The sequence below is a fragment of the Triticum urartu genome, chromosome 1A (assembly GCF_056163025.1).
Source record: "Triticum urartu cultivar PI428250 chromosome 1A, HENAU_Tu73, whole genome shotgun sequence".
Taxonomy (NCBI): Eukaryota; Viridiplantae; Streptophyta; class Magnoliopsida; order Poales; family Poaceae; genus Triticum; species Triticum urartu.
In genome coordinates this window covers 452,448,299-452,471,440 of record NC_141873.1, presented here as the reverse complement: position 1 = coordinate 452,471,440, position 23,142 = coordinate 452,448,299, and the positions used below count along the sequence as shown (strand labels likewise).

The 23,142-nt window shown below is 43.6% G+C and overlaps 2 protein-coding genes, 1 long non-coding RNA gene and 1 pseudogene across 6 annotated transcripts; 3 read left to right on the top strand and 1 right to left on the bottom strand.

Moving 5' to 3' along the window:
* Positions 1–5,411: 5,411 nt before the first annotated feature.
* LOC125517748 (uncharacterized) lies at positions 5,412–19,531 on the bottom strand. 4 transcript variants are annotated; one of them, XR_007287787.2, is made up of 8 exons: positions 19,020–19,531; positions 18,823–18,935; positions 18,634–18,713; positions 13,062–13,175; positions 12,879–12,956; positions 6,874–6,973; positions 6,010–6,081; positions 5,412–5,927 (listed from the first exon to the last, which is right to left on the bottom strand). It is a non-coding gene; the product is annotated as an uncharacterized LOC125517748 (long non-coding RNA). The 4 variants fall into 4 exon arrangements; XR_015603635.1 differs by having other exon boundaries at positions 13,080–13,175; XR_015603636.1 differs by having other exon boundaries at positions 13,080–13,175; positions 18,823–18,929.
* LOC147991663 (uncharacterized) lies at positions 7,248–10,353 on the top strand. Its single transcript, XM_087542987.1, has 9 exons — positions 7,248–7,293; positions 7,377–7,442; positions 7,550–7,604; positions 7,691–8,598; positions 8,708–8,794; positions 8,874–8,977; positions 9,033–9,128; positions 9,229–9,335; positions 10,170–10,353. Exons 1-9 carry the CDS (start codon positions 7,248–7,250, stop codon positions 10,351–10,353), a joined length of 1,653 nt encoding a protein of 550 aa, XP_087399113.1.
* Positions 10,627–12,347, top strand: LOC147991662 (ATP-dependent DNA helicase PIF1-like; annotated as a pseudogene).
* LOC125535314 (uncharacterized) lies at positions 15,548–21,396 on the top strand. Its single transcript, XM_087524901.1, has 16 exons — positions 15,548–15,955; positions 16,639–16,755; positions 16,827–17,003; positions 17,103–17,297; positions 17,400–17,622; positions 17,723–17,922; positions 18,007–18,183; positions 18,275–18,400; positions 18,497–18,627; positions 19,794–19,869; positions 19,943–20,235; positions 20,315–20,501; positions 20,569–20,688; positions 20,776–21,005; positions 21,082–21,157; positions 21,238–21,396. The coding sequence occupies exons 1-16, from the start codon at positions 15,902–15,904 to the stop codon at positions 21,394–21,396; spliced, it is 2,541 nt and encodes an 846-aa protein (XP_087381027.1). The 5' UTR covers positions 15,548–15,901.
* Positions 21,397–23,142: the final 1,746 nt, after the last annotated feature.

Here is a 23,142-nt window from a genome sequence, read left to right as displayed (position 1 = left end):
TTGTTTCTCATCACATGTTCAGACTTTAAGGTGCATTAAATCATTGCACGCAAGTATTAAGAGAAAACTGACCAATGCATAAATGCATGCATGCATTGCAATTAATGCATTCGTAAACATAATTTTTTAAGGAAAACAAGAGCATTAATTGGGTGCTTTTGCAAACTATAAAAAATATTCCATCACTCATCATCTATCTTGGTTGGTGAGATTTTTGAATTGAGCCTTATAAACCGAAAAGGAGGGAGTAGTAATCTAAATACTCTTACATTTCTTTACAGAGAAAGTACATATGATTTGACTGACAAAAATACGATGCTACACTCACTGGCGGAGCTTCAGCAAGGCTGAATGGGCCATTGCCCGCCCAGCCCATGAAGTTTTATACAGTATACATCTAATCTTGGGCCTTAAAACAGCAGCCCATCAGCTATGTTCTTCTTGTTGGCCCGCCCATGTTTGGGCTGAAAGCTCCGCCACTGGCTACACTTATGCTCCAATTTACTTGTACTCAGAAATGAAAGACATATTAGAGATGAAATCAACCGTGCACTCAAATCAGATGGAGCAACATTGCATGCATGTCCACCGAATCCATCAACCATGTCACCTGCATGCATCCACATCGAACCATCCATCATGCATGGTTGCATGCGGTCACGTGTACAAGGGCCACGACCAAAGGACTTGATTAGGCATTAGGCTGGTCGTAACGGTAATATCATAGCTAGTATCATGCATACCAACTAGGCAATTTTAATGAGGTGTCATAGCATTAAATGAAGAAAGAGATGATGGAGTATCATATTATGATATCGTATCATAATAAATGCTATGCTACTTTGTGTCATGCATGGTAATAAAAAAGTACTACATGATACTAATATATGATATTATGCATTAGGGAGGTAGTATCATACACTAGTATCATATGCATGATACTACTATATGATACTCCCCATTACAACCAGCCTTAGAATACTTAGCGGCCTGTGCAGGCCCACGGAGTACGCCTGAAGCCGTCCGTGTCTGTATTGGCCGCATGTTTGTCTCTACGCACGTCTACTTTTAATAAACAGTCCTTTAATAAACAACTACTACTCTAAATTAGATTTTGGACCTGAGTTTTATTAGGCATGTACTAGGAGTGCCACGTAGGATAAACGATGAGATGGAGGAGGAAAAACTCATAAAAAAGGCTTGTCTTTTCTTATTTAAAAGAAAACAAAAGATGATCTCTTAGTTCAATATATCTCACCATGTTTTTATGAATCGCTAGTTATTGAAGATAAGGCTAAGAGATGACCCATTGTAGACTCTTTTTTTATCATCTCTAGATTACATGCAAAACTTAAGATAAGATTATTTTATCAACCATTATACATGCCCTTATATTGTCTAGTCATTGCTACTCCATGAGACTACGGTAGTTCTATCTGACAAGACGGTAGTATAATTTATCTACGAGACGATTAGAACTATCGTCTTGTCAGATCCATAGTGGAACCTTAACTTGTTCATCTATTTCGTGTGGTTGATTTATTATCCGCAATTTTAGATTGCAATTCACCTTTGTTCTTACCGGTTCTTTGGTTGCTTGCAAGAACTCGAACCTCGTTGTGCAGGTTGATTGTGCCTACGGCAATGTCAATAACCATCAAAAATTGGTTTAGCGATTGTCGAGGTGTATTGTCGGGTACAGTATAACCGGAACGTCAAGGTCAAAAACCACCAAATCAAAAGTTATCCCCACTCTCATCAAAAATTCAGGCCGCCGCCACATCAGGGTTGCTCTGATCGATGATTAAAATTGTACTTCTTATATTAACAGAAGAAGACGTACCATGGGTTTCCTTAAGCCGGCTTGCCAAATACGTCGTGCGAAGGAAATATTGGTTTCTAAGGGCCTCTTTGATTCACAGGATTGCAAAAACACTGAAATAGAAAGAATACAGAAAATCTATAGGGTTGCAGTTGTAAAACAGAGAATTGAAAAACAGTGAAAAGTATAGGAATATGAAACAAATGGAACGCTTGAAATGCAGGAACTGAAATCAAAGGAATGCATTATTTAGTAGAGAAACCATGCGCTGGTATGCAACTTTGTTCCTCTTGCCTCGATCTTTGTGTAAAAAAGAGGTCTGACTCAATGTTTCACTTCATGCGAAATCACATGAAACCAACAGTGTTTCTCTGGATTGCAACAGTATTCCTCCATACTGGTTTTTGCAAATCAAACATCACTACAGTAGCAAATCCTATAGAATGAGAATTCCTACGTTTTTTCTATGAAAAATCCTTCAAATCAAAGGAGGCCTAAGTGGCGGATTGTTGAGCGCGCGTGGGTGGCGTGGGCTTTTTAAATATTGCTACACGTGATCTCGTGAGATTCGCTTGCGTCTGTATACCTGGCTGGCAGATGATCCCGCATACGTATCTCCAAAAAAAATTGTCGGGATTAGCGCGCGACCCTTCCGCTTGATCCACGCAGTTTACTCCAACGACGTACTTTGTCCGGCAGAGAGCGAGAGCGAGAGCGGGACGATCCACATGTCCGGCCGGGCCGTCGATGAGGATTGACGACCCGTATCCGGCCCATCTAGATGCAAGCGTGTCTACTGTTGCACATGCTCATGGTGCACGTTCCACAGTCCACACCGACGTGTGAGGACGCAGCGGACTGCGTATCTGTCCACGCGCACAGAAATGTACTTCCTCCATTCTGAATTACTTATCGTAGGTATGAATGTATCTAGATGTATTTTAGTTTTAAATACATCTACTTCTGCAACGAGTAATTTAAAACGAAGGAAATACTATGGAGTACTACAGAAATCTGCTGTGAATGCTTTAATAACCGTGTTTTTCGTAGTAAGAACACTACTAATACGCACGGCAATCTTTTGCCCGATTTCAGCACGATGGGTCCAATCGTTAAATTGCAATCATTTGGCTAATCACTGCCGTTCAAAGTAGCCATCGATAGTATGTGGACCGTCGTGTGCAGAGCACTTTCGGCTTTCTTTGGTTTGTAGAATTTTTGTAAAAATTCTATATGATGGGATTTAAAAAGGAAAAATTCCTTTGAAGCATTTTGGTTTGTAAAAAATGGATTCCTATTTCTAGGTAGGATAAGAGTCAATCCTTCATATTTTGGAGGAAAAAAACATTGGCCTAGATTCAATGGAGAAAATCCTATTGTATGCATCAAATGTCATCTCTTTCTCTGTAGGAATTGACATGCATGTTATCTCACTTCCTATAATTTTTCTTTTTTTTGCATGTCAACAAGTGTATATATTAATTAAGCAGCAGTCTTACACTCGTTTTGAAAGAGATATACACAAAATCAACTGGTCCTGAGCCTAGCCAGGTAGCAGTACGCCGCGGCGTGCGACCTAGCTGAGCCATCAAGTGAGCAGCAGCATTCAAACTACGCTTTACATGTACTAAGGAAAACTCACGACCTTCATGCAAGAGGTTCTTTGTCTCCTTGACTAGCGTTGCCACTGGCGAGCGATTAGTGCTTGTTTCCTAAATAAATTGGATGGCCAGCAAGCAATCGGACTCCACTATCAGGGGCTTGTCCGTCCGTTCCAACGCCAAAGAAATCCCCTCCCTACATGCAGCGACTTCCGCCTCCAAAGGTGATGTACACGACAACAGAAAGCGACAAGAAGCAAAGATAATCCTACCGGTATCATCACGCAGTACCATTCCAGCACCACCAGTGTTCTCACCATGAATATACGACCCATCTATGTCCAGCTTCGCCCATCCTACTGGTGGTTTCTGCCAACGATCAGTGGTTGTAGTACTTACAGGTTGGGTAACATGCTTCAGCTGGGGGCTCTGGTTGCCAATGTTGACCACCATTTTCCCCTTCACGGTGTCACCGAGATCTGCTTAATGCATATGAGAGAATTGATATAGCTATCAAGAAAACGCCTGGAACTTTCAACTGAAGGCGCTGGTTTTTGGTGCGTGACTTCATTCCGACGGTGCCACACACGCCAGAACGTCATGAGAATGACCAGCCTCTCCGTCTCAGTACACCTATCCAGTAGGTGCAACAACCATTCGTCGCCCATGTTCTTGATGCTTCTGAGATCTGGAATAGGCCATGATTCTCGCATAGCTGTCCAGAGGGCCGTAGCCATCGGACACCTGCACATAGCATGGAAGGTATCCTCCCGTTCAATACCACATAAAGCACAAATGTCAGAAGTTCCAATATGTCGACTCAGTTTATTTGTCATAGTAGCCAAAGCATTTGTTGCAAGACGTCAACCGAAGATCCGTACCTTTGGAGGAGCAAGGCACCTCCACAAAACTGTCCAGACGGCACAATTGCCCTCCGGTGCCCTGCTCGTGGGGCCTATAATTTTTCTATTCTTATAATTTTTCTATCCTATTAATTAAAGAAGACCTTCGTTTTTATAGTGATCACTAGTACGAAAATAGTGAACATCCTTCGCCTGCATCTCGATTCACGACTCTAGGACGGGAGGTTGCTCCCGCGGTCGAGTAGTCCTATTCTTTCAGCCTCGGTGGAGAAGAAAACATGTCAGGATTTAGGGTGTGTTTGGATTTCTTCCTCACAGCGTATGGCCTGGCCTGACACGTGCCTGGATGCTGCCTGGGGTTTGTTTGGTTGACAACCTGGACATGTCTGTACTAGCCTGGCCTGAGAAGTCTTGTCATGTGTTTATCCTGACCCATAACATGTGCTTAGCCTGGCCAGGCCTAGGAAGTTGGACGCCTGGTGGCCGTAACATCTGCCTAGGGAGTACTAATCAACTACTTTCTCCATTTCATAATGTAGTGTTTTCTCTATCCACGTGTTTTAATTTTGATCATAAATTTAACTATCAAGATCGATTGCGGCGGGAGCAAAAATTATATCAGTGAATTCATATTCAAAAGAAGTTTTTTATTATATAATTTTTTCTCCCGCCGCAGTTGGTCTCGTTGGTTAAATTTATGGTCAAAGTTGGACTTCGGGAAGCGCGGACACACTATATTTTAAAATGGAGGGAGTACTAGCACTTGTATATGGGCGGTTTCTTATATTCAAATAAAAAATGACAGGGCCAGATTATAGTAGCCGCCAGGCAGGTCACTAACCAAACACATATACAGCACACGCTAGCCTGACCAGGCAATAAAGACCATCTTCTCAGGCTCAGTCTAGGCACCTATCTTTTCCAGGCATGACGTTGTGGACACCATCCAAACTAGCCTTTACTGCCCGTGGGTGTCGTGCCCTCTTTGTTGAAACCGTCAGATATCTATCCTACGGTGGCTCTCGATATTGCTTATTTGCGTCGACAACCAGGTTAGTCTGACGAGTACATTGTGCAGATTGTAGAACGTGGTAAAGTTGGGCTGTGGTAGTTCAGTTAGCAGAGTTCACACACACACCGACACACGCGCATGTTCATCTCCACTACTGTTAAAAGAGCCAACAAGGGGCAGACGAAAACTGCCCTCCCACCTTCGGCCAAAAAAAAAATAAAGTCCACCTAGAAAATATTAATATGCTTACAAAGGAAAACATCACGTAATCTCCGAATGGGTTGTTCAACTGCATAGGAACAAAAAAAAAACAGAACCGGCCCTCCAGGCATCCAGATTGACCTACGCCGTACGCAGCCGCCGAGGCACCCGGCGACGGACGCGACGAGGAGTACGCCCTACGCAGCCGGCGAGGCACCCGGCGACGACGACTACTTCGCCATCACAGGTCTACGCTCTTCTGGACTTCGTGAGGCTTTTACATGCCGCCACCGTCCAGGCTTGGTGACGCTTTAAGACGCCGCCGCCCAGGCTGTCCTGCCTTATCGCCGTTGAGCTCTTACCACGCCGTCACCGTCCACGAACTCCTCTGCAATGCAGGTGCGCCCTCATTCCCTCTTGTTTCCATCCTGCGATATATACTAAAACACATCAGCGGCGGCCAGTCTGTAATTTAACCAACACATGAAAGCAGTGAAGAACCATTCTTACATCCCAGATTTGTTAGACTCTCTGTAAATTGCAGACGAATAATGAGGCACCTATGAAAACTCATCCATGTAACTGCTGAAGATGAATTTCATAAGAAAATTAGTCACAACTTCCAGAACAAATCACTACTTTTAGATCTGAAAGTCCTCAGTCAGATGCCACTTCAATTATAATTGTATTATAACAATTTGCCATTCACAGGGTTCAAGAACTTCGTATGGCCCCTACCACTCCCAACGGGGCGCGCACACCGTTCCAGGATATAACCAACACCCACTCCTTGGGTACTTAACCCAATCACTCGATTTCTTATTTATTTTGCTCAGCTGTTGAACGGTGTCATGACTTGCAGACCGTAAAGAGATAAAAAGGCAGAGGGAAAGAGAGCGGTATGCACAAAATAGGGATGAGATAAATAAGAGACGACGTGAAGCCTACAAACAAAAAAAATATCGCAACAGACGTCAATGGACTGGAAAACAAAACACACATACAGTCGGCTGTATCACAAGGTAATGAATGTCGACTTTGATGATGTATAGCCCAATGGTATTGCCATATAATGATCTACTCTTTGTCTATTTAGACCATAATGGGCTGGAGATACGGGGGGAAAGGGAGCAGTATGCACACAATACAGATGAACTATTAAAGGGACAACCCATATCCAGCGAGCATAATAAGCATATTGATGCCGTCGCCGATGGCAGTAACATTGTCTCACAGGTGCGAGTTACCGGACAAACGACAGTCACACAACTTCAGACGATAACATGTGTACAAGAGCCTAGACCAAATTCAACTTCAGACGAGAATATTTATGACGACAATGAGACCGATTGGTTGCACAGAAATGATGCGTACCAGATGCAGCGACATTCACGACAATTGCCATTCACCCAGCTGTCAGGGGAGGAGAACCCCCAACTCAGTACAATCGTGAACCTACATAACCCAGATGAGTCTTTACAAAACAAAGGTTAGTTCATTGAAATATTTATGCTACAAATATAATATTTCATTCAGCTACAATAATGTCATGATGTACCAATACAATATATAAAACAACAAAATGGGCCCTCTTTTGAGTGATTGTACTGAGTTGGGGGTTGTCTTTTGTTCATTCAGGTCTATTGTTGCTACAATAATTTGGGCCCTCTTTTGTTCATTCAGGTACAAAGTCTATTTATGGAAGCAAACAACCTGTACCGATCCAGTCAACTTACAATAGTCCAAGAATGGAAACGATCCCTGATGCTCGTCGTGCCACTCAGATTCCTCATGGTATATTTTTACTAACACCTAGTTCATAACTTCAATTCATCTCTGATTCTTACTCATTTTCCCATATAAAATGTTATTATCAGGCGACAACCACGGCGAAGATCCATATGGAATACTAGAGCCTGATGCCCACACGATTAATATTGATGGTACGCATAATTATCATTTTAAGTCTCCTCTCCCCCGGTTACCTTTGTTTCATGTCCTAAGAATTATTTGAAACACCTTTTGCATTATCGAATGTGTTGGCGGCTAGACTGCTTGGCAGGCGACAACCTTGGAGATGATGACCCTGATGAGGAAGCTAGGATGTTCGCCCAACTAGGTCTATTGTTGCTATCATGATGTACCAATAGACTATATAATACAACAAAATGGTTTGTTTTGTAAATTAATTTAATGCAAATGTCTACACTTTTCCAGATGTTGCTTTCCAATCCTACCTTGTGGATCGGAATCATGATGATGGAACTCGCAGTAATGACACTCATGACAGACTATACATGAACCTGCCCAAAAAGCACCATGTCCTTAGAAAAGTTAGCGACTGCTGCCACTGTGGAGCATTGCGGTTTCAATACGAGGGGCCTGCATTTTGTTGCAGAAAGGGCAAAGTGGGTGTGTTTACTCCAGAAGTTTCTGACGAGTTGAAACGGTTGTTTACAAGTCAATCTGATGAGGATGCTAAATATTTCAGAGAGAATATACGTTATTTCAACTCTCACTTCTCATTCACAACTCTTGGTGTCACTCTTGATCGTCAAGTCAGCACTGCCGCACGAACCGGCGTCTACACATTTCGTGCGTGTGGCCAGTTGTACCACGCTCTTGATGATCTGATGTCCGGTGAATATGGCCCTCGGCATCTGCAGCTATATATTTACGATACGGATGAAAACTTGATTCACAGGGTTAAGAGGTCTCCAGATCTTAGGCTAGATCTCATACAGAAGATTCTGACAATACTACAACATAACCCTTATGCTCAAGCTTTTAGAAGCATTGGTGTTGTTCCGAATCTGGATGAATATAGGATCTCACTGAACACAGATATCAACCTTGATCAGCGAAGGTACAATACACCAACTACTTCGCAGGTAGCAGCAATATGGGTTGAAGGAAGTGACCCTCAAAATACCTTTGATAGGAGTGTTGTCGTGTACGGCAAAGGAGATCGTCCCGTGTATATTAGAGCATACTATGGCTGCTACGACCCATTGTCATATCCACTATTCTTCCCACGTGGGGAGATCGGTTGGAATCGTTGGATGCCATATATTGGGCTCCCCGATGCCACAACCCAAGGTTCAGTGCATGATTATGCACCACAAAGGACCCAAGCTACTGATTTTCGTTCAAGTATGATGTTCATAGCAGATTTATATACATATTGGTCAAATTAAAACTTAGACAGTCGTCCATCTTACAAACAACAACATGATGGGAGAACAAGTTGGTCATACCACACAGCTTGAAGACCAGACCACTGATTTACCTGCAGGTATTGCATGTACTTGCTGTTTTTTATATTCTTATGATTCTATCTATCATACCAACTTTTTTTGTTAATCAATTTTTAGATGACAATGATGATAACCTAGAGGAGTTTGGAGACAATGAGATTAATGCCATAAAATCCAGGAAATTTGTTAGCGCGAGGGAGTACTATTGCTTCAAGCTACAGGTCCGAAAAAAGCTTTTTAACATCATCTTATTCGGGGGGCGCCTTTTTCCAACAGTGGGCTGTTGACATGTACATCAAGATTGAGACAATGAGGCTTGACTGGTACTCATGGCCAGAAAATCAAAAGGTTATACGTGCTGACCTATACCAGGTAACATGCTTCTGTTAATACCAATAAATCACATTATATATGATGCACTCATTGCTTCAACCTTGTACACTACTTACCGTCAAATATTGATTCATTATAGGGTCTTGTTGACACCGTCTATGCCGGCGAGTCACGTGGTGATCGGATTGGCAAGAGAATAGTGCTTCCACGTACATTTCCTGGTGGTGACCGTGACATGCAGCGCAGGTTTCTGGATGCGATGGCAATAGTACAACGATGGGGTAAACCGGATTATTTTATCACCATGACATGCAATCCCTACTGGGAGGAGATAACTAAGGAAATGTTGCCTGGACAACTACCGCAAGATCGTCCAGACCTTGTGGCAAGAGTATACAGAGCTAAACAGCGAAGTATGATGGACCTACTAATTAAAGGTAAGCATTTCGGAGAAGTTGCGGCTTATGTACATGTCACCGAGTTTCAGAAACGAGGTCTCCCTCATGAGCATATACTTTTAATCATGAAAGCCAAAAGCAAGTTAAGGACCCCAGATGACTATGATCGGGTGATATCTGCAGAGATACCCGACAAGAAGAAATATCCTGTTCTCCATGATCTGGTAGTCAAACACATGTTGCACGGACCATGTGGTGCGCTGAAGAAGAGTTGTCCTTGCATGATAGATGGACAATGTCGGTTTCATTACCCACGAGATTTCTGTGATGCCACATTACAAGGGAAAGATTCATATCCGATCTATAGAAGGAGGGACGATGGGGTTCGAGTTAGGATCAGAGGAGCAGATTTGGACAACAGATGGGTGGTCCCTTACAACCCATTCCTGCTAATGACATACAACTATCACATTAATGTCGAAGCATGCTCGAGCATCAAGGCAGTCAAGTACTTGTTCAAATACATCTACAAAGGGCATGATAAGGCATCATTTACATTTGAGCAAGATATTATCAATGATGGGGGAATCATCAATGAAATCCGACAGTATAGGGATGCACGCTATATATCTCCTCCGGAAGCTATTTACAGGATATTTGGCTTTAAAATATTTGGTGTCAGTCCATCTGTGTTGCAGCTCCAACTTCATCTACCAAACATGCACAGAGTTGCATTTAGGGCTTATGAAAATCTGGAAGATGTTGTCGCTCGGCCATCTTCATCCAAATCCATGCTTACCGAGTACTTTGAGATGAACCAGAAGTATCCAGAGGCAAGGAAATGGATGTACAGAGAGATCCCATAACATTATAGGTGGATTGCCGGTAATAAGAAGTGGCAACCGAGAAAAAATAATAGACCACAGATTGGAAGACTGGTGTATGCACACCCTGCTGAAGGAGAGAGGTACTACTTGCGGGTGCTGCTCAGCCATGTCCGAGGTGCCACTTCATTTGATGATTTAAAAACAGTGAATGGCAATCCATGCAGTTCCTTCAGAGAGGCGTGTGAGCACTTAGGACTCATTGAGCATGACAGGACACTTGATGATTGCATGACAGAGGCAGCAACATTTCAGATGCCTTCTGCTCTTAGACGGTTGTTTGCAACTATATTGGTATTCTGTGAGGCAACAAAAATCCGTCAGTTGTGGGACAAACACCTAGCATCGATGTCTGAAGATTACCGCCGTACTCAATCGAATGAGGCTGCACTTGAGCAAATGGTCCTTAGGGATATCAGGGATCTGATGCAATCCATGGGAAAGGATATTAAAATGTATGGGCTTCCGGATTTGGTTGACACAGATGGTTCTTCAGACGCCGAGTATAGGGAGATAACAGAGGAGAGGCAAGTCAAAGCAGATCAAGAACATCTAGATCTATTCAACTGCCTGAACAATGAGCAACTGGCTGGTTTCAATGACATAATGGATCATGTGACGAACCAAAAAAGCCAGATATTCTTTGTTGATGGTCCTGGAGGCACTGGGAAGACGTACTTGTACAAGGCATTGCTTGCGAGGGTCCGTTCGATGGGCCTAATAGCGATCGCAACTGCTACGTCAGGTATTGCAGCGTCCATAATGCTCGGAGGCCGGACTGCACACTCCAGGTTCAAAATTCCAATCAAGCTCACTAACAACAGCATGTGTAGTTTCACAAAGCAGAGTGGTACGGCAGAGTTGCTTAAACAGGCATCCTTGATAATTTGGGATGAAGTTGCTATGACAAAGCGTCAAGCAGTTGAGACGCTTGACATATCGTTGCAGGATATAATGGAATGTCCTCTACCGTTTGGTGGAAAGGTTGTCGTCTTTGGTGGGGATTTTAGATAGGTCCTCCCCGTTGTGACCCGAGGGACAAGAGCACAGATCACGGATGCTACACTTTTGAGATCCTATTTGTGGGAGAAGATCCGCAAGATACGCCTCACGCGTAATATGCGAGCACAAGCGGACCCTTGGTTCTCCGAATACCTCCTTAGGATAGGCGATGGAATGGAAGAAACAATTGGCGACGACTATGTGCGTCTCCCTGAAGACATTGTGATTGCTTATACCGAGGACGAAGAACCTGTTAACAAGCTCATCAAAGATGTCTTCCCATCCTTGCACACCAATGCTAGGTCGAGGGAGTACATGAGCAAACGTGCAATTCTCTCGACCAAAAACGAGCATGTGGATGACCTGAATGACAAGATGATCTCTAGGTTTTCGGGAGAAGAAAAGGTATACCATAGCTTTGACTCTATCGAGGATGACTTCCAGAATAATTACGCGATTGATTTTCTGAACTCCATCACACCAAATGGCTTGCCCCCCATGTCTTGAGAGTAAAATTCAATTGCCCGGTCATTTTGCTATGGAACCTCGACCCTCATAATGGCTTGTGTAATGGAACACGACTTATGATTAGAGCCTTCCAGGATAATGCAATCGATGCGGAGATTGTTGGTGGCCAGCATGCTGGAAAGAGGGTGTTCATACCTAGTATCCCTATGTCGCCATCGGAGGACACCTCACTTCCCTTCAAGCTTAAGAGAAAACAATTCCCCATCCGCCTGAGTTTTGCGATGACCATTAACAAGGCACAGGGTCAAACCATCCCGAATGTTGGTATTTACCTTCCCGAACCTGTTTTCTCACATGGCCAGCTATATGTTGCATTGTCAAGGGGTGTGTCAAGAAAGAAGACACGAATTTTAGCCAAGCCTAACAAGGAGGTTGATAAATCTGGGAAGAGCACCAAAAACATTGTCTACAGAGATGTTTTAGAGGGGTGAGGCAGGTACGATCTTTCGTGTATTCTTTGCACCTTTGCTTTTGTATCTATATAACTAATTCTCGACCTAACACTTTTCTTTCCTTTTATTTTCAGGTCTTGTTAGGGACAGAGTGTGAAGCTTCCTTTACTTTGCGGTGGAGATGAGTGATACAATAAACCAGGCGCCATATTAGCCATATTAGGGAACGGTCTATGTTGTATTCTGTGCTATCTAAATATAATGTAGCGTTATGTTCTGTTGAAGATGTTCTCGAACACCAAAGTGTCCTGTAGTCTTTGAACCCCTTTCGTTTCTTTCATGTAAAGTTTTTTTGAAGATGTCTCTGGCTGTTGAGTAACTTAACTTATGTTAGCTATGTCATATATTTGTGATGAAAACTGCAAGAGTCTACGAGATTTGCAGAATGTAGTGAAGTTGAGAGGTATTATTACTACTGTATGAACATACGTCGTTCCCGAATCTATGGTACATGAGCTCACATGCTTTCTTTTTTCAGAAAGACAATAGAATATTAGATGGCTTTAGGTTTTCTTCAGTGTTTACCTGAAAAATGGGGACAGCAACAAGCGCGGAATCGATTATGGAACCCTTAATCTCCTGCACCGCTGAAGGATCTTGCCGCTGCAAATTGACATCAGGATAACCACACATTACTAAACACCGAGTCGAAAAAACAGACAGCAGAATAGGTACAAGAACGTTCCAAGCAAAGCAATCTTTACAAACAGGATCCCCTTGACTTGCCTTACAGACTTGACACTGTCTCACATTCTTGGAACGACTTAAAGCACTTCCCTGGCCCCTCCTATCAAGCACGGCCGCTGAGGGTACATTAACTAGCTGGCAAGACAAATGATACAAGAATTATATTTCTATACAGAGAGGTAAACTTTATGTATATAAAAAAAGGTAAGAGAAAGCACACAAAAGTATCGATGAAACGTTCCATGAGCTGAACCCAATAATTCTGTATACAAATGTATTATGAAAATAACTCCTTTAATTCTGTATGTGTGGGGTATAAGAAAACAAAAAAAACATTGGGCCTGAGATAAACGAGGAAAGCATGGGGCCTGAGATACTCTTGCTCCTCAATGAGTACTCATGCAGGTCAGCCCTGCAAATACTGTTGGAAATATGCCCTAGAGGCAATAATAAAATGATTATTATATTTCCTTGTTCATGATAATTGTCTATTATTCATGATATAGTTGTATTGTCCGGAAATCATAATACATGTGTGAATACATAGACCATAATGTGTCCCTAGTGAGCCTCTAGTTGACTAGCTCGTTGATCAACAGATAGTCATGGTTTCCTGGCTATGGACATGGGGATGTCATTGATAACGGGATCACATCATTAGGAGAATGATGTGATGGACAAGACCCAAACCTAAGCATAGCACAAAGATCGTGTAGTTCGTTTGATGTAGCTTTTCTGGATGTCAAGTATCATTTCCTTAGACCATGAGATTGTACAACTCCCGGATACCGTAGGAGTGCCTTGGGTGTGCCAAACGTCACAACGTAACTGGGTGACTATAAAGGTACATTACAGGTATCTCCGAAAGTGTCTGTTGGGTTGGCACGAATCGAGACTGGGATTTGTCACTCCGTATGACGGAGAGGTATCTCTGGGCCCACTCGGTAATGCATCATCATAATGAGCTCAATGTGATCAAGTGGTTGATCACGGGATCATGCATTACGGAACGAGTAAAGTGACTTGCCGGTAACGAGACTGAACAAGGTATTGGGATACCGACGATCGAGTCTCGGGCAAGTAATGTACCGATTAACAAAGGGAATTGAGTACGGGATTGATTAGGTCCTCGACATCGTGGTTCATCCGATGAGATCATCGAGGAGCATGTGGGAGCCAACATGGGTATCCAGATCCCGCTGTTGGTTATTGACCAGAGAGTCGTCTCGGTCATGTCTGCTTGTCTCCCGAACCCGTAGGGTCTACACACTTAAGGTTCGGTGACGCTAGGGTTGTATAGATATGAGTATGCAGTAATCCGAAAGTTGTTCAGAGTCCCGGATGAGATCCTGGACGTCACGAGGAGTTCCGGGATAATTCGGAGGTAAATAATTATATATGGAAAGTTGTCATACGGTCACCGGAAAGGTTCGGGGACATATTGGTATTGTACCGGGGTCACCGGAAGGGTTTCGGGGGTCCACCGGGAGGGGCCACCTCTCTCGGAGGGCCTTATGGGCTGTATGAGGAAGGGATCCAGCCCAAAGTGGGCTGGGACGCCACTCCCCCTAGGGCCCATGCGCCTAGGGTTGGGGGAAACCCTAAGGGGGGCGCCCCCTTGCTTGGGGGGCAAGCCCCCCTCCCCTTGGCCGCCCCCCCTCTAGATCTCATCTAGAGGGGGCCGGCCCCCTTCCTCCTTCCCCTATAAATAGAGGGGTGAGGGGAGGGCTGCAAAAGGACATCCAAGGCGCAGCCCCTCCCCTTCCCAACACATCTCCTCCTCCGTCACGAGCTTGGCGAAGCCCTGCCGGAGTACTGCTGCTCCACCACCACCACACCGTCGTGCTGCTGCTGGAGCCATCTTCCTCAACCTCTCCTTCCCCCTTGCTGGATCAAGAAGGAGGAGACGTCACGCTGACCGTACGTGTGTTGAACGTGGAGGTGCCGTCCGTTCGGCGCTAGGATCTCCGGTGATTTGGATCACGTCGAGTACGACTTCCTCATCCCCGTTCTTTGAACGCTTCCGCGCGTGATCTACAAAGGTATGTAGATGCAATCCGATCACTCATTGCTAGATGAACTTATAGATGGATCTTGGTAAAACCGTAGGAAATTTTTTATTTTCTGCAACGTTCCCTAACAAATACCACCAAGGTAGTTCAGTTAACCCAGTTGTGGTATATGGATGATGGTTTCTTTCATATAAGAAATTATGTATGAAGTTTTTCCAGACCAGGCTATATTACTAGCGTGCAAGAAATATTGAAAAAATTTCTTGTATACGTTAGCAGCAACAATAGTAATAATAAAACATAAGTACGAAGGTCATCTTGATGGTTTAGTATTATGTTTGTGAGGGTACGTCATTTAATCTCAATGAATTATACTTCTGTACAAAGAAAGGTAAATTTTCTTTCTGTATATTAAAACGTAAGAGAAAGCACACAAAAAATCAAATAAACGATCCGATGAGCCGAACCCAATATTACAGTATAAAAATGTATTACGAAAAATGATTACATTAATTCTGTATATGCGTCGGGTATAAAAAAGCAAAAAAATGGGCCTGAGATAAATCAAAGGAAAGGTGTCGGCCCTGAGATAACGACCACGATTCCTTTCCTCCTCACGCTATAGAAATCCTTCCCGTGATTTCCGCCTTACATATTGCCTACAACTAACGATCTCTCGATCAGGAGCACAAAGAACCAACAGGTTTTGCACCGTAGGGTTTTCTTCCACCTCTCCATCCTCTCTCCCAAGCCGCATCCTCACACCCCTCCACCGCGCCGGCCTCCTCCACCGCAGGTCTCTCCAGCCTGCCGTACACATCTCTCCGTGGTGAACTACCATCTTCCTCCATGTCTGCGTCGCAATCCCTTGTGAGCTCTGCGGATCAATCTGCCATCATCATGGTATTGATATCTCTCTGTGATTACACAATATTCACGATTTCACATCTAGAAGGCAATATGGTCACTAGAGGGGATCCAACAAAGTGAATCAACATGCTTTGTTTGCCCCCGCAAAATTACCAAGATGCTCTGTGTGCCTAAGGAAATTCTTATTACTGCATCCACCTGATTACTTGAGAGAATAGTCACCCAAGTGACTCTCAAAAAGTTGACTGGATAATAAAACAAACAAATACATATTGAAATTTAATTGGAAAGAATGTCCTCATACCACTATGTTAAGAACATATGCAGTATGTGCATCTAGGTGTGATGTAGAAATAAGAATGAGACTAATGTTAACTACGTGCTAATAATAAATGCTTGGGTTTTCAGGAAAACACCAACAAGGGAGCCAAGGACGAGGATATGAACCACGAGTCAACAAAGGCATCACAAGATCAAGAAATCATGGATGATACGGAAAATATGCAGATTGATCGGGTGCTACCCTAAGACAAGCATACAAACCCCGATGCAACAAAGGCGCTTTTTACTTTCACATGTCATTATTATTCTTATTCTGGCAGGACGAAATAATATGTATTTTGTACTAGATTATCATACATACAATTCTTTACTCACATGAATAATATCTTCTCTTTTGTAAGTACTGGATAATATTGTATTATTCTGTGTTCCAGTTACTAAGTGAGGGAGAATCAAATGGAATAGCCAACAAAGATGAAGTGGAGAAAAATAAGAGCACGCAGTCCACTGATTCCGAGGTGACAAAGACATCTATTCCTTTCCAACTATATGTCCCAAATAGTTCTTACTATAATTATATAAATTCCTGCATATGTATTATTCTTTGTCACCTCGCTCTCAGGAATTAACCTTCAACAAAACAAGTGAAGAAATGCAGCCAAATCAGGACGAGCAATTAGCACAAACATTTGGCACCAAGGGGACAGAAACTATAGGGGACAAGCTGGCAGATTCAACTGGAATAGCCGACAAAGATGGAGTGGAGAAAAATAAAAGCACACAGTCCACTAATTCCGAGGTGACAGAGGCGTCTTTTATTTTCCAACTATGTCCCAAATAGTTATAATTCTAATTATATCGTGCATACGGATTATTATTTTTGTAATGTTGCTCTCAGGAATTAACCTTAAACGAAACAAGTAAACAAATGCAGCCAGCTCATGAAGACAAATTAGCACAAACATTCGGCACCGAAGGGGCAGAAACTATAGGGGGCAAGCTGGCAGAATCAAATGGAATAGCCAACAAAGATGAACTGGAGAAAGAGAAGAGCACGCAGGACACTGATTCCGAAGTCTCCAAAGTGACACAGGCATCTTCTCCAAATATGTCCCAGATAGTTCTAATTCTTAATTATATTATTAATCCTTTATTAATCCTGCATACGGATCATTCTTTGTAATGTTGCTCCCAGGAATTAACCGACAACGAAACAAGTGAACAAATGGATGCCCCTAAGGACGAAGAATTAGAACAAACGTCCGGCAGGGAAGGGGCAGAAATTATAGTACACAAGCTGGCAATGCCTATGCAGACAGGGAAGCCTGTCCGACTGCATAACAAACCTAAGAAGGCACAAGACTACGTGGTCGCTCCAGAAGGCACGGACAAATCCTTCTATGCCCTGCTTTTGCTAAATTTATTTTTGTGGTCATCATTAATAAATTTTGTTACTTACATCATGATATATTATGCCTGTTTTTGCTACATTTAATTTCTATGCCCTGCTTTTGCTACATTTATTTTCTTTGTTATTACTAAATGTTGTTACTTACATCATGATAGATTACGTCTGCACCGGCGATGATTGGTCCGTGATTGAAAATATCATGTCTGAACCGAACGGTAAAAGAAATTTAGTGAGCATCGATGACTCACATCTCAAAAGACGACACTTAGAACGTTTATTACTCCCCGAAGAATTTCTTGGCGACGAAGTAAGTATATATAGACAAGACAATGCTATTTTAACATGAGTTTTTATTCTCTCCTATAACCAAGGTGTGCACTTAATATTGCAGATCATAGACGCATACATACATTGCATAAGTGCTAAAGAGCATCTACAGATGAGGTCAGGTGGAAGTGTGTTCTTAGAAAATGCATGCATCTCTAAGATGATAAAGGAATTTAGCTCTATACGGGATGACGCGCCAAGGTGGGTATTAAACAGAGCTAAAACTTATTTAGAAAATGGGGTGAGTCTCAGTTCCATACATATTACTATGAATTCAATCAAGGACGAATGTTTGTATATGGGACCTAGACTAACAAAAACCCTATTTTCAGATATTCCTTCCAGTTAACATTGAACACTTCCATCGGTACCTAGCAGTTATAAATACAGGGCAGCGATGCATCCAGGTGCTCGACTCGCTGGGCCCAGGAATGAGCCGCAAAGACCTCACTGCTATGGTTAGTCATTAGTCCCACTACACCATCTTTTGATAAGACGATTTCTGGGCTTGTTCAGTTGTGATGCTAATACTTTGTCATTTATTCATTCAATAGCTCAAAGGACTGGAAAATGTATTCGAATATGCATCGCTTCAAATGGAACTAAATACTGATAAGTGGAAAGACTTAAACATCTCAGCATGGCCAAGAGAAGAGTATATTAAGAGCACACTGCAAAGAGATTGGTATACCTTCTAACTCAAAGGCTCAAAGTAATTGACATTATTTGTATTTTTGTATTTCCCCATTAGTTGCAGCACAAAAGAAGTTTCTGCACAGCAAGAGTAAAGCATGGATATGTCAAAGTATACGAGCTGAAAGTATACACATATGCACCGATTTGACGGGGACCAGCAGGCGGCGGGGTCGAAGAGACTAACCTGGACCCGGAGGAGCGACGAGAAGCATAGGGAGGGTCCCAAGCACAGCACGCAGAGGTCATCGTGGTGATCCTAATCAAGATGGAGGTCTCCAGCAGCAACTGCTCCTGCTCCTGACCGAAACGGACAGGGTAATCAAGATGGGGTCAGAGTGCAGAGCATCCTGATTGAGGGGAGAAGAACAGTCGGAACCGGACCTTCATGGCGTCCCGAGCAGGGTGGAGGGGGAGGGAAGTTCCTGCCGCGGCGAGTGCATCAGCACGAGCGAACCGCGGCGTCGCTGGTGAGCATGCCCAGCTCTAGCGCCCCGCCGTCGCCACGAGGAGGGAGGGCCCCGGCATCGCCGACGAGCATGCCCGGCTCGAGCGCAGCGCCGTCTCCAGGAGGAGGGAGGGCCCCGGCGTCGCCGGCGAGCATGCCCGGCTCGAGCGCCCCGCCGTCGCCAGGAGGAAGGAGGGTCCCAGCGGCACCGGATAGGAAGAAGGGACGGGCAGAGCAGGGGCGCTCGCGTCCGCCGGCGTTGCTGACGAAGGGGGAGGGCGGGGCAAAGCAGGGGCCTGCGCGTCCGCCGGCGTTGCTGACGAAGGAGAGGTGCGGCCAGCAGAGAGCTCCGGCGGCTGTGGATGGGGATCGGGAAGGGGAGGGGCGGCCAGGCTGTGGATTTGGAGGACTGAGTGAAGAATGGTGAAAAGATAAGCGTGAGGGGAGGGGGCGGTGGTAGGTTGACTCAGTTTTTTTTAATCTCTACTAAGCCAGTGACCCATTGTAAGTGAGTGTGGCATTTTTTCCAAACAAAATCCAAATGTCTTTAGATTTCAAAGGGCATGTCCGGTTCACATGCTGCATGGGTGAAATTTTGTTTTCATCGCGGCTTGTTATAATCATGATCATTTGATGATTTAAAAAAATAATATGAATCCCTTTGAAAATGATAAAAGTGGATGATAAATTTGAGTTTTGTAATCATGCAGGTCATCTTGTGGTCTGTGGATGATAAATTTTATGGAGTACTTCACAGGAAATATTTTGTATGACATTCCAACACAGGTATTTTTCACTCTGTATCATTATACTTATTCTATGTTGTATCACTATTTAACTCTTATTACTATTTTAATAGAAACATATGACAGATTTTAGAACAAAACTAGCTGTCATTTTAGTGGACTCGGAATTGAATGATGATAACATAAGAAATCGAGACATGGAAGATGACGACAACAACACAGATCCCACGGAATGTATGATTTTGGATACACCTCCTGAGAATTTCAAAACATCAAATACATCAGGAGAAGTCGAGCTAATCTCGCAATCATTTATACTTTCATCGTCTGTCAAACCAACAAACGATGATTTAATAGATGAACTATGCTTGTTCATCAGCATGGTTGATGATGTCGCTCTACTAGAGTAAGCCATATTTTTTTAATTCATTTTGTATTATTCCAATAAATTACTCTGATGTCATTAAAGTATTTCAACTTTACAGGAGCGAATGGGTGAAAAGTTCTGATCCGCACCCTATTAGCTTAAATTTGAGACAAATAAAAAACATATTGAACAATGATGAATACATGGATATACATTGCTTTAATATGGCTGTGCGGATACTAGCGCGCCACGAAGTCCAGCTTCTCAGAGACATTCCATTTCACTATATGGATCTGAACTTTTGTGTAAGTTACTATAATCATGTATTACATTTTTTCTCATTGCACTAATATTTTCTCATTCTTATTTTAGTCGATGTTCCACTATGCACGAGACTCAAGTCATCGTGAAAATGTGGAAATTGCTACATTGAAACGGTTGTTTCATAGTTGGCCTGACAGTAATGATTATCATATCTCACAATGTAATACGGTAAGATTTTAATTTTTCATCTCTAACAGTGCTTTGTTTGGTCTTAACTAATATTCCATTTATTTCTAAACTATCTCATCATTGCAGATTTTATTGCCTTGGTATATGTTTGGGCTATTTCTATCGTTTGTGTTGGATCAAAACAAAAAAGTTGTCTCAATTTTTGATCCGATACCAATACCTACTTTGGGGAATAATGTACTTAAAATTGTGGTCGACAACCTAAACCTTGCGCTTGAAGTTGCAAACCCTGCATTCAAGGATGATATCTCTAAATGGGAATGCATAGTTCCTGTTGCTCCAACAAATTCACATTGGTATGAATCTTTTAAACGCATTACAATATTAATTGATTCATTCGACTCACATTATGTGTTTATTTCATACATGCAGTGCCCTGTCCGGTTATTTGGTTTTTAATTACATGCACTCATTATGCGATGGAAAACTATATTTCCCCATACCTAACGTAAGTATTGACACTATGCTTATTTGTATACACATTGCACATGCAACTTGTTACAACAATGTTGTATAATGCATATGTAGGATGGTTTTCAGCTGAGGAAGCAATTTTTGGTGCATCTTTTAAAGTATGAAGAGAACGAAGCTCAAAACAATATCCCATACATTGAACGAAGCATCATTGATCGCATCTATAGATGGACCTTCATTGCTTCAAAAAGTGGACCTTCAAGACATGCTTAGTTGCGGTTTTTAAAATATATTTTTGTAATAGTTATAATACAATTATTATGTGACAGTGAATTTTATGCGAAAACATGTTTCTGGATCATGTGTTACACACGCGCTCATATCGTTGTGCATAAGACACATTTAAATGGCTTGGTAAAAGAACTCACTGAAATAAAAATTAGCACGTGTTGGATCAGAAATATGTCACATTTTTTGTAAATACAAATTGAAAGATAAAACAACATTTCGGATCAATCTAAATTTTTTGTAAAAAAGCATATAAACTTGTTTTATTTGAGACGTGCGTTGAACGTGCATGCTTACTAGTGTGCATACGAATGATCGTAAATGCTTTAGCTGGGCCAACCTGTGTTTTGATTTTCGGCCGAGAAAAACAGATTTCGGCCGAATTTTGGCCATCTTGGCCTAGGGCGAAAAGTCTCTTTCAGCCGAAATTGGTCAAATTTAACAAATTTTGATCAAATTTTAGTCAAACGTCAGTCAAATATTGGTCAAATTTTAACCGAAATTTTTAAAAACGGCCGAAATTTGGCCATCTCGCCCTGGGATGAAAAAAATCTCAAACCGAAATCCAAAACGCAGGGGCCAACACGTGTGACAGGCCAGGGTTGTTTACAACACGGCCATGCATATGCTGCAATTGTTGAACCGTAGTGAACATATTTGTACATCAAAAACTAAAAAAATACTGAAAAAGTCCCACCAAAGCTTCTTTGTCTCCTTGCTTGTTAATTTTGATAGGCTGGAAAACCGAAAAAATGCAATGAGTTTTCTCAGTTGATTGGTCCCAACGCCTACTCATTTGCCGCTGCAGAGAACCTTGCTCCTCGCCCCTCGCGTCGCCCCCGCGGGCGACCCGGTGGAAAACCTAGCCGCCACCCCTCGAGTCTCCTCCTCCTCTCTCCCTCCTCGCCGCCATCCACAGTGCCACCGGGCGAAGCCTGGCCGGCTGGGCGGCGGCGGAGCTTCTCCCCATCCTCTCCGTCTTGGCTGGCGCGGGACAGCGGGATCCGGAGGAACGCCGGGCGAACGTGGGGTCCGGCGGCGCGGCGGGCGGGTCTCCCATTGACGTCGTGCGCGGCGCGGCGGTGGCGACCTGCGTGTCTTGAGGTGGTGGCTGCGTTGGCCTGACCGGTGGTCGCGGGTGCCGCCGGATCCAGATCGGATCCATCTGGATCCTATCTTCGGACTCCGTCGGCCGCCACGGGGTGGTGATGATCGTCGCTGGCCACGTCGGATCGTTGGATTCGGCGTCTGGAGATCTACGAAGAGTTCTTCTCGATCCTCCTTTCTGGTGGGTTGAGCCCCATGGCTCTTTCATCTTCACGAGTTTCGGATCGTGGCTTGCCGGATCAGGAGTACACGGAGGTTTGGTGGCATAGGATGGGGACCGGAGGAAACTTTGGTCGGCGTGTTCGGCCCGGCATCGGCGACGTCACTTGACGCCATTACCCTTCCTGGAGGCGAAGCCGAGGTCCCCCCTATCCACTCCTGAACCCCTCCCGGACGAAAGTCCAAAATTCAGTCTGGATTGTGCAGCGGCGGCGTCCTGCGCGTCGTATTCTCCATGGAGGCGTCATCTTGGGAGGAGCTGTTCGGGAGAGAGATGTTGTGGATGGTGGGCTCCGAGTAGCTCCAGCAGTGGCGATGGTGCGGAGGTTGCTAGGTGGTGCGGCGTTGTATCTACCGCGTCATTGGCGACGAGTATTGGCGGCATGGTGCAGCTGCATTTCGATG

Coding starts and splice junctions, on each gene's coding strand:
- LOC125535314 (XM_087524901.1), top strand. CDS start 15,902: ATGTCTGCGTCGCAATCCCTTGTGAGCTCTGCGGATCAATCTGCCATC. Junction 20,236..20,314: donor GATGATGTCGCTCTACTAGA/GTAAGCCATATT, acceptor TCAACTTTACAG/GAGCGAATGGGTGAAAAGTT. Junction 20,689..20,775: donor ATATCTCACAATGTAATACG/GTAAGATTTTAA, acceptor TCATCATTGCAG/ATTTTATTGCCTTGGTATAT.
- LOC147991663 (XM_087542987.1), top strand. CDS start 7,248: ATGGAAACGATCCCTGATGCTCGTCGTGCCACTCAGATTCCTCATG. Junction 8,978..9,032: donor ACTATTGCTTCAAGCTACAG/GTCCGAAAAAAG, acceptor TTTTTCCAACAG/TGGGCTGTTGACATGTACAT. Junction 9,129..9,228: donor TACGTGCTGACCTATACCAG/GTAACATGCTTC, acceptor GATTCATTATAG/GGTCTTGTTGACACCGTCTA.